This window comes from Odontomachus brunneus, unplaced genomic scaffold (assembly GCF_010583005.1).
Source record: "Odontomachus brunneus isolate Ranch 3 - 2012 unplaced genomic scaffold, Obru_v1 Obru_scaffold_004, whole genome shotgun sequence".
In the NCBI taxonomy this organism is placed as follows: Eukaryota; Metazoa; Arthropoda; class Insecta; order Hymenoptera; family Formicidae; genus Odontomachus; species Odontomachus brunneus.
The window spans coordinates 3,539,365-3,550,679 of NW_022639454.1; the positions used below are offsets into that span (position 1 = coordinate 3,539,365).

An 11,315-nucleotide genomic window follows, 5' to 3' on the forward strand; every position below is an offset into this window, starting at 1 on the left:
GGGGAAGGGGGGGGGAGGGGGGAGGGCGACAGAGCAGCCATCAAGTCGCGCTAATTAAAAGCGCAAGCGCATTAATAATCCGCCGTTGATCGCGTGCTGCTAACGCGATTAGCGTCGTCGTCGCGGCTCGGCCAACTCGCAAGTAGGCGCATACATATTGACACACTCGTCGAAAGGCATTTGTGCTCTAAATTCTCCGAGTATTTTGAATATTCAAATTCACGGACGCGCTGTGAAAGCAAAAGCCGGTCGTCGTCAGCGAACGGACGGACGGATGGGCTGCGAGCGGTCGCAAGTGTTTGCACACGGCAGCTTGGAAATTGTGAACATTTTCGTGCGACCGGATCCCCGACGCTCTCTCCCTCTACCTCTCTTTCTCTCTTTCTGTCTGTCTCTCTGTCTCTCTTCCTCTCGAGCTCGAGAAGGGATCGATACCAAGGCTACAATTAACTAGATACAGTCCGCAGCCGGCCAGGAGATATTTTACTGACTCGCGCAAAATATTCCGCCAACTCGGCCCTTTTTCCGTCCGTTGCGAGCGCGAATTGCGTCGCCGCGCAACTTTTCGGCCGGCCCGCGCGGCAGAGACCGGTGGTGATTTCTCAAAAATTACGTCCGTCTTCATTGAGAACAACGAGCGCGGGTGCGCCGCTGCGAGCGAATTCACGAAAATTCTCGAGATAATGGGGGCCACACGCCCGCGTTCACCCCCATCCCGCGCGCGCAAACTTTTCGCGTGGAAGTTGTCGAGCGACGTTGTCGTTAACTTTCCACCAATTGGATATAGATTTTCGATACGGGAATTCTTTCGGAAACGTGCTCTCAATTATTTTAAGTGGCACATTCGGGATCGGTAATTCGAGCTAATCGATGAAAAATGAGAAAAAAAAAGAAGGAAAGAGCCAGTCAAACGGAGACGACCGTGAGGCGGGTGCGCTTCGCCGGTTTTATCGCGTAATTGTGCCGGAATGTGCGCAAAATATGCTTATTTCGCGAAGAACAGGTGCGAGGATAGCGGCGAACAAGAGCAGAGAAAGAGAGAGAGGCAAAATAGATGGAGTCGGAGCTGTGGACCCTAAAATCCCCATAAACAGCGGCCAAACTTTTAGTCCGCCCCGAGTTACGGTACACGGCAAGACCAAGAAGCGCGTCGTAAGCTGCTGCTCGTTATAAAATAAACCCCATTTCTCCTTCTCTCTTTCGCTTTCTTATTTCGGCTTTAATGCGAGATCCACTGAAAGCTTATAAGACGCATGCACACGGGTAACTTGATCACCCTTCGTTATGGACGTTTCATAGAAAAGCGCAACATAATTCAACGTAATTACGCTGCCGTTCACACGAATATTAACGCGAGTTTCATTGTTAATTGTAGCAGCAGTCGCGCATGGAAAAGTTTTCCGCACCGGGAACGCACCATTTTTTGCGCTCTGATTTTGCGTTCGCTACCCGATTCGTAGTTACGCTTTCTCTCTCTCTTTCTCTTTCTCTCTCTCTCTCTCTCTCTCTCTCTCTCTCTCGCTGCCTTTTGCTCTTTTTGCGGTAATACCGGGACGAGAGTCACACAGAACGGTACGTGTGTTCCAGCATCGAGCGTAATGAGCGATCAGAGAGACTAGAGTTGATAAAAGCGGAGAGTTCATAAAATTGCCTCGCATACAAGGAAAAAACATGTCGACTCACCTTGGAAAGCAGCCTCGAAGGTGGTCTTCTCCTCCACGGGGTTCTGGGCGAGCACCAAGACGAGCGACAGGTATTCCAGAATGACGAAGAACCGGCAAACGCGTGGTCCAGCCATCGTTTGGCGATAAACATGCACGCGCTGGAGTCGATAAGATCCTTACTTTACTGCCGCATGCTCTCCAGAGAATACCGTCGATCACCCCACGCGACACACGCGGCACTGCCTGACTCCCTCTGGCCACCCCTTGATCGAGTCACTTAATTACTCGCGCGACTAGCACCAGTCGAGCCAAAGACGCACCCGACAATCCCGAGGTCACTCTCGTCACACAACGCGACAGACGGATGCGACGGTCGATCGACAGCGCGAATCCCGGCGAAATCTGCAAACCAAAAAATTTTCCTTACTTCGAGCGTATTACCGGTAATATGATAATTGCGCTCAAACGAGGCGAAATCAACGCGAAATTATCATAGAATAACGTTGAGGCATGTCGCGAAATCAGCGGAACAATTTCGCCCCGGATCGACATTTAGCATTTTACCGGTCTCGCCGTGTCGTCGAATCAACGACACCACATTGCGTTAGCTCGCATATAAGTGGAAATCACAAGGGAGGCGAAGTGGAGAATGTGTAACCTTTCGTCGAATGCGGCCGAATCTCGTTTTAGCGTCGCTGCTAAAAACAGGTCGAATATTTCGGGAGATTCGGCTCATTGTAAAATACATGAAGACACACGTGATTGCGTATATCACTTCGCGTCCTCGCAAACGTCAATTGACACAGGTCGCGCGACCGATTCGGTTGCAAATGGCGTGTGCGTAACAAAGTATTCGCGGCGTTTACCATTCTCGTTATATGGCAAATGATAGGTCTCTATTTTCGCGCGATACCCGATGCAAATTTACTTGACACCGTATGCATATCAATGCGGGCATGCATATTTCCCGCGGGCTCACACAAAGGGGTTGTTTTCTCGCCTCGCACTCCGTCCTCTCTTTCTCTCCTTCCCCGCCCCTTCGTCCCTTCCTCCTCCTCCTCTCTCTCTCCCTTCCATTCTCTACCTTTTCTGTCTTTTTTTCGCGAAATTCGTGGAGCGAAGGGACAGGGTGTATAATCGCGCATTCTGCGTGAGAACTCCCGAGACGCGACAGCCGGGCGACGCGCGAGGCACGAGATCCGACAGGATGTTCACGCTGCGGAAAATGCGAGGCGAATTGCCGCAACAGACGGATTAACGCGCGCGAATATTAACTCGCGTTCTCTGAATGAGGTTTTTCGCTTATCGTCCTAGTCTCTTCCCGTTGTCCCTTCCCGTTGCGGAGACGAACGGCGTGCCGGCGGATTCGCCGCCGGCAGCGACGTGTTCTTCGCGGACGCGCTGGCGAAAGGAAAATAAAATTAACGGTATGCCGCGGTTGAAATTAAATTTTCGAAGCATTGTCGGGGCGTGTGACTTCGTCACGGGCGCGCTTACGCGTTAGATCAGTTAATGCCGCGCGCGAATTTTTCACTCCCTCCGCGCTGCGTTGATTTAAATCAACGATTCACGGCGGACCCTTCGCGCGGCAAATATTTTGGTGACCTCGTGGCTGCTGCGCTCCAATTTCGCGCGTCTTGCTCGCGACATTTCATTTGGATCTGCACAACTTCACGACGTGTTCCACGAATATTCTCGTATTCTGGACCGTGTCTGGCAAGATGTAAAACTCACACTGATGTGTGCTCTAAGTAATTCATGCCACGCTTAATTTTACTTCCACACGAATGTGTCATTGTATGCACACAATTTGGGAAATTCGGCTCGCGCGCATTACGTATAATTCACTGTATTTCAGATATTTTATAAAAATATAACACACACAGAGTCAGATGAGGTCAGGTCAGATAATATACACATATCAAATGAATCTCGTTATCCGTAAGTTAGAAAGAGTTGGTTTTGCAAAAGAAGATATATATATTATAGCTCGAAATTAAATGCAGTTTTTGACGAAATAAATTTTCCGCTTTGAAACTCTTATCATATAGTAATATGAAATTGTTATCATGTTACTAATATAAAACGACTAGTTGATCGAACAGTAAGATAATACAGGAAGATAATACAGGAAGATAATACAGGAAGATAATACAGGAAGATAATACAGAAAGATAATACAGGAAAATAATACAGAAAGATAGAAGGAACAATTGTCGCGAATAAAAAGACGTCAATCTTACGATGCCAGAAGTTCGAGAGAGAGCAAGAGCGCGACATAAAAATTATATCATGCGGGGGGAGGGGTCTGTCTCTCGTAAAAATCCGCGGAAAAGTTAAGTAATCGGTTTGTCGATCGTTTCAAGTGAGCTACATCACCCCCGGATGCTGCCTTCAGATTTCGACAGAGGATCGGGGTAGACGCGAAGCTCGATATCGACTGTCGTAGCCGATAGTTGACGTTTCGGCTTAAGTCACCGGCTGGTGTCGCGAAGTTGCGGTAGATAAGATTACGCCAGCGGAGAGAGCCTGGCGGCTCCGAAATTTCCATTCTAGGGTTGCGCGGTGTAAGCTGCAGTCGTAGGTGAAACACATCGTTTACATCTATCGCTCCGATATCTTACAAATATCGAGCGCGCGGCGCGATTTGTCACTCTTTTCCGTTTCTCCTTTCCTTTTTCTTACGTTTCTCCTCGGGGCTCGATGTTATCCGAGACTTACAGGCGTGGATTTCCGAAATTAGAAAATATCGCCGATCGGAGTTCCTGCTCTTTTTTTTCTCAGTCACGTTTCGGAATTTTATTTGACGCGACCGATTGGGCGCGGAACAATTTGATTTGCGCGATTTTCTCGGTCCCACCAGTCAGAACGATTACTCGCAACGAGCACACGACGTATGTGTGTGTGTGTTTAAAATCAAACGAAAATATATTTTGCGCGTGAAACATTACGAAAACCAACGCTCATCAGGAGCATTAAAAGCGATAGTATAAGCGACAAATAAAATGTCCGACGAATAAAATTCTATTATCGAATCAGCTATTTGTCGAGCACAGGAGTCGCAAGAAATTAATTCTAGAAATCCGTGGAAATAATCTAAAAAAAAACTTTAAAAACATTTTTTTACGTTAATCCCCGTATATATAATTTTTACAACAAATCAGTATTTTTGTCTTTTGTTTTTCCTGTTGCTTTCTTGTTTGTTTTTTTACACCACCAGCAAACATCAGCAAATAACAGTTTTAATACTTGACACCGCGATACAATTGAGATTTATTTTACATTGTACAAAAATGTGTTGTTACACGCCGTGTAAGTATTCTACGTGTGTCGCGCGGACGCGAGTATCGATATAATGTGAAATATTCGTTACTAATCGCAGCGTCACGAGACGACACGTCTCCCGAGAACTGTGCTTTACCGCGCCACAATACGGCGAATTTTCCATCTGTGTCTTTCCTATTTATTTATTTGACCCGCCTAGATTCGACGTGTTTACAGAGCTTGATGGAAATGCTCGGGCTGATGTTATTTAGACAGGAAATAGAGTCGTCATCCCTCGCGCTTGATATGGCAGCAATAAATCCGTTTTCGCCGCGGAGATGTGGACTCAGCCGTGATTTTACAAATGACCGGATTCGACCCGTGCCCTCTCACTTTTATCTCTCGCACAACAGCACCGATTATTTACTCCGATTTTATCCCCCGTTCTCTCGACGCTACCGACGACGTATCCGGCATACGTCCGGCGCAAATGATTCTACGATTTGCATGTAATCATCCTAATCGTCATATTTGTCGTTCGCGCGCTGAATGATTTACGTGCTAATATTCTGCGGGATAGACTGTTTCTCTCTCCCTCCCTCTCTCTCTCTCTAGAGAGAGAGAGAGAGAGAGAGAGAGAGGGAGGGCGAATACCTGTTATTACATTTTGCTCGTTGATTGATGAAAATTTATTAATGGCTTATTCCGTTATGTTATTATAGTGTACACATCTATTTGTGCACGACGACGAGTCATGCCGAGCAAAATTAGCAAAGGCATAAATTAAATATAACATGTAATTCAACATGTGTGGTGTACGCCATCCGATATAGATTCTATATGCAGAGAGAATACGCGCATATAATAACGTATATAAGATTAAATTGATAATTTTCGACTGCGCGTAAAGTGGCGCGGTATGTTTAGCGACATAACAACTACACACGTCACGTATGACGCAAAGTACGGAAGAGTAACATTCTCTCTCTCTCTCTCTCTCTCTCTCTCTCTCTCTCTTTCCTTCCCTCTCGCTGTAATATATCGCGATTTTATCCACAGTGGCGTGTTCTAGGAATTCTTTGCTCGCGTATGCTCCAGTTCTGTTCCGTGTTTATTTTGTCAATATTCGAGACGCTCAAACGAGAAGTCGACGTATAATTTCATTGCGCTCCGCTTCTCGTGGAATACGTAATAATAATTATACGCAGCGGTTGATTTCCCGTCGTGTAATAATAGAATGTTTTTAAGCATCGCGCGATCCTCGTCGAAGATTTTTGAAGGGTGCGACAGAGGATAGCTTTTTCCACGCGATGCGATTCAAGCCACTGCAAAAATACAATAACAAAGAGGAGAATCAGATTGTGCTCTGCGCAGTACCATTATCCGGCGACTCGATAACAAACACAGATTTTAACCCTTAACAAGCCGGCACCGAACGTAATTCGATACGCGGCTTAAAGCTACGCCGTATCACATTCGATTGAAGCAAATACTCTCTCGCGGATTCTAAATTTTGCACTATTTATGTTGCATCCAATATACCAGTCGTGTAAACCACGCGACAAAAATCACTCTCCATTATTCACGTATCCTCTTCCGGGTTGCAATCTACAATGAACGTTCAATAAATAAGAGACGAAAATTGCCACGGAAAAGTGACAATAATGGCAGGGATGACAATAATGGCGTTAATATCGAATCGATCTTTCCACATGTAATACAGTTTACAGAGAAAAGAGTTTACAGGGAAAGAGAGATATTACGTTGTTACATCATATTATCATGCGCGCTTAATCTTCAAATGTGTTTCCACAAGATCGATTGAATTTCAGAGAAAAGAGAGCATACGTGAGAGAGTTCCGCGCCTCCTTCCATATTAAACAAGTTTCGTGCTCGGCGACGGACACGACTTGCATCTTTAATGTATAAGATATGTGGGTTATTCGTCTTATTGGCGATTCAATACCCTGTGTATTAATAGCCGCTCTACTGTTTCCAACGATTACCGGATAATCTACACGGCTGAGCGTGAAATTCGTTCCTCGGGAAAGGTCGCCCCTCCGACTCGCCGTCGTAGTGGTGTGCGAGCAACAAGCAACAACCCCCGACTCCGTGGGCGAGACGTACGATCGAATGGCGCCGTCGACTCGCCTTAACGATCGCGATTCGCCGGAAATCGCGCGCGCGGTGCCGAGTAATTTTTGATCGATAAACACGACTAAGAGCTGACTCGCAATGTGTCGCGCGAACTCACCGTCGAAAACACACAACGGCGGAGCGGGCAGCGGTGGAGGTGGTGGTGGTGGCGGCGACAGCGGCGGCGGTGGTGGCGGCGGCGACGGCGGCAGTGGCGGCGGCGACAAGATTCCACGATGCGTGCGAATACGCAACTTATCGAGCGATCGCGCGAACGCCACGGGCGAACCGAAGGGCTGAATCAATAAAAGAAAAAGCGTCGCTTTCGCGGTGTGCCCTTCGCCAAAGGGCAGTGTGTGTGCGCGCCGTTCGGCCGCCAATCGAACGAACAAACGAACGAATGAACGAACGAACGGAGCGCGCACCGTCGTGCGTCGGTCGCGGGAGCGTCACGATGCTACAAAACTCGGTAGCTTCTCTCTCTCGTGTGGTTTTCGCGATATAATCCCCTCGCCACACCGTTAACCCCCGCCGAACGCGTCGCCGGTAAAGCTCCCGTCTTTCCCCGTACCTGTCGCAGAATGTTCTCTCGACTCGCTCGCTCGCTCTCTCTCTCTCTCTCTCTCTCTCTCTCTCTCTCGCTCGCTCGCTCGCTCGCTCACTAGCCCACTCGCTCCGTCTCCGTTTTTCTTTTCCCACGGACCAAGTAACTTTTTCTCGCTCTCTCTCTCTCTCTGTCCGTCGTTGTTATCCTTTCGTGCGAATTTTGTCTTCACCTTGACGCGGCGACGAGTTTCGGACGAACCACACACGCTTCGCGGAGCGTCGCGACGGCCGTCGGTGCCGGCCGGTGTCCCCAATCGAACTGCGGGGGTAGCTCGACGGTGGCGCCGCCGAGGGACGCCACCACCATCACCACCACCACCACCACCGTGCCACTACCACCGTCGCCGTCGTCGTCGTCGTCGTCGTCGTCCTCGTTGCCGTCGTCGTCGTCGTCGCTACCGCCGCTGCGCGGCATGCGTCATAACGCCGCCACTACCGCCTTCGATCGGCCGCCGCCATTTTTTTGTCTGAGCCGCCGCGTTACTACTCCCCTGAAAACATTCCGCTTGGAAATGCGTGCCTTCCGATCGAGAGTGCGCGCGAGAGCGGCACAGGTACGTAGCGTCCGAGGTGCGAGGCCGTGCCGCGCGTCGCGTGATGGCGCTGCGTGCACTGCGCGCCATAAGAAACACTTTCCTGCCTTTCGAAATTAAGATGGAGGCTTGAGAGGCACGGAAAGCCGACCATCCGCCTTGGAAATTCTGCGGAACTGCAGGTAATTGAGTTCAATTCGTGAGAAACCGATCGAATCGTATACCTACCGGCCTCGCTGATTCATACATGACTGATTCATGTGTCTCATGTATTTGCCGGCATTAGTATAGTCGTTATTCGCCATACAGCACGAATGTCTAGCATATGTCTTATACATATCCTAGAGAGACGTCAAAAGCGATAGGATATCTTTCGGACTTTGTCTCTGGGATGTCTTATGGACATTCATGCTGTATGAATTGAAACTTGTCTCACGTGAGAGAGACAATGGATCTCACATGGATCTGAATTTAGAGCTAGATTTTAATCTTTCACTTGAATCATATAATATGATTCAACTGATAATTCACATCTATCTCTAAATTCCAGACTGAGTATTTCGCCTGAGGCATGTTTCAACTACCGACTATTGATATGAATCTCTATGTATAACATTGCTTGTATTACTGTGTATTATGTTTTCGTTGCAATTCGCGATTCTTAAGTATATGACTAATCTCAAGATGTGAAATAGGCTTATCGTGATGATATGATCGCTGTATTATCCATCGCGTGTCGGCGATTTTAGAGTTGAAACATTGCCAAAAATGTGCGGATGCCTATTACCGCTGATTGTATCTTATCAACGTGCACTTTTCCACACATACACACACGTGTGTGCATATACGTGTTAATTTTTCATTGCGATGCAATCTGCTATATTTATGATACCGCGCATTCTGGAATATTAGAAGTTACTCCGCGAGTTTACGGACTTTCACACCATTCCATTCTTTAAATTAGATTATAAAATAAACACTTGGAACTCAATTAACGGGGTGGTCTATTATCGCGTATACAGGGTGTCTTTAACAATGCTATATCCGTTTCTTTTGTGAAAATTCAATCGTAAAGAAATCGAGCAGACAACAGCGTGGAAAATCATTACATACACATATACTTGAGAGATGCAGTATTTATTAATTACCTGTCGATGAGCCGGCAAGATAATGAAAAGAAGTACTCTCTCTTGCGCTGCGTCGTGAAACAACTGTCTTCGATTTCCAATCAGACGACTTACGTAATTAATTGCGCGACAGAGTTCTTCGCTGGGGAAAGAATTCAATGTAAATCACGCGAAAATAGGTGTCAGTTGCACGAAGAGGCTTTCGGTTTATTTCGCAGCAGAAATTATGCGTGTCACTTCCGTCGTGTCAGAAAGTTATCTGGAATTAATTATGTTTCGGTGTATCACCGTCCGAGTGCTCAGAGAGCATAATAAAAATAACAATGGGGGTTCTACGTGTTACGCTGGAATTAAAGGCACAAAGGTCCCCGCGCACAAAGGAGCTAGGCGCCCACTTTCGCACCTCGGACGTTAATTAATCTCGATCGTGTCCTCCGGCCGCCGGGTGTATTTGCGACACCCCGTGTATAGCGCTATGAATTTCATCAGTTTGCCGTAGAGAGCTCCCCTTTATTACTTTAGAAAACTCAAGTTCCGCGTAATCCGGTTAACAGCAGCACCTCACAGTTAATCGTGTTCAACCGGTGACCTATTCTGCAGGATCCCGACGATAAACGGATGATCCCGAGGATAATAAAGAAGGGGGTAATCCTCACGAAAAATCCTACGGCGCGGCTCGCTCGACAGTACACAGGAGTTTCGTTTATCTTATGCGCGCGATATATCCTTATTTCGCGACATTTCAATCGATTAAAGTCAACACACACACACACACATACACACATGTACTCACACGCGCACCCACACGTTCACATTTACTTGTATAAATATTGAAAAAATATCGGCGCGTTGTATTGTTTGTTGTATATGAAATCAAAGTACCGTGGATCGTTCGAGAGAGCTATTTCCACTTTATGGGTAAAGTAAAAAAATTGGCACGATGGAAAGCAATTAATTGGTTAACTGTAATTGCATAGAGCGCAACTTTACTCCATCAGTTTTCTTTTCATTGTATTAATTTCCAACAAAAATAAAACAAAAAAAAGAAGGATAAAATAATTCTAAAAATTCGATGCACTACTTTCTCGCGCGTTGCGACAAATAAATTAATTGGGCCGCGCAACGCGGCGCACCGAACGTCAAAAGCTCGCTTATGAATTTGTCGCGCGTTTCACGCGAGCCGCCCCGTATGTCGCCGTGCTATCAATTTATTTCCCAGGACGTAGCGAACTCGTGTCCACCTAATCCATCTTATGACTATTGACAGAGTCCAAACTCCGTGTACGTTCGTATGTGTATATATTTATTAACAATCAATAAGGCTAACAACGTTACATTGTCCGCCATTGTTGTTGGCAACGTCGGTCCCGATCGGTCATCGAGTTGACATGGTGTGTCGCACACGGTACAAAAGTTCGCTCGAAATAGTAGCAAAAATACTCGCGGCAGGAGACGGAGGGGACGAAGGATTTGGAGGCGAGGGGGGATCGGGACGGAGGATTTGGAGGCGGAGGGGTCGGGACGGAGAGAGGAGAAACGTACGTAGCTAATACTGCGAATCTCTTATAAATAAGTACTTTATACGTATGTGAATAGAAGAGGAGAAGCACTCCGTACGCGTTTCGCAAAGAAATCGACGAGCTTCTCCTCTGCGAGAGTGATGTAGCTGCGACTGCGTTTAATCAATCTAAATCTAACTTTATGCTTACACAAAAACGCGCTCGCGCCTTCATCGACCTTCCCCCGGAATCTCGTTAGCAGAGCGAATCTAGATTAAATTGATGATTCACCAATTTTCCACGCTTCGTTAAGGACAGAAGCGATTTCGGAATAATAGTCGGCGCTAATGTCGGCGGTTAAGGAAAGAAAAGCTGCATAGATTTAACAAGACGATGTCCATCCGGAGAAAGATTGATGAAATCAATTATTAGACTTACTTTCTCTCTCTCTCTCTCTCTCTCTCTCTCTCTCTCTCTCTCTCTCTC

At 47.0% G+C, this 11,315-nt stretch overlaps 2 protein-coding genes across 5 annotated transcripts in view; one reads left to right on the forward strand and one right to left on the reverse strand.

Annotated features, from left to right (window-relative positions):
* Positions 1-7,986, reverse strand: part of LOC116846017 (pikachurin) — a 125,407-nt gene extending 117,421 nt beyond the window's left edge. The window contains exons 1-3 of one of the 3 annotated variants that reach the window (XM_032819327.1): positions 7,636-7,986; positions 7,183-7,360; positions 1,684-2,066 (exon numbers count right to left, since the gene is read on the reverse strand). In XM_032819327.1, the coding sequence (XP_032675218.1) occupies positions 1,684-1,798 (115 nt within the window). In that variant the 5' untranslated portion in view covers positions 1,799-2,066; positions 7,183-7,360; positions 7,636-7,986. Of the gene's footprint in view, positions 1-1,683; positions 2,067-7,182 lie in introns of all 3 variants that reach the window. The other 2 variants (XM_032819335.1, XM_032819317.1) reach the window with 2 other exon arrangements.
* Positions 1-11,315, forward strand: part of LOC116846058 — a 54,316-nt gene that overhangs the window by 3,596 nt on the left and 39,405 nt on the right. Inside the window, exon 1 of one of the 2 annotated variants that reach the window (XM_032819472.1) lies at positions 8,323-8,385. The exons of the other annotated variant lie outside the window; for it this stretch is intronic. The gene's annotated coding sequence lies outside the window, so the exon portion shown is untranslated. Of the gene's footprint in view, positions 1-8,322; positions 8,386-11,315 lie in introns of those variants that run through there. 2 annotated transcript variants of the gene reach the window in all.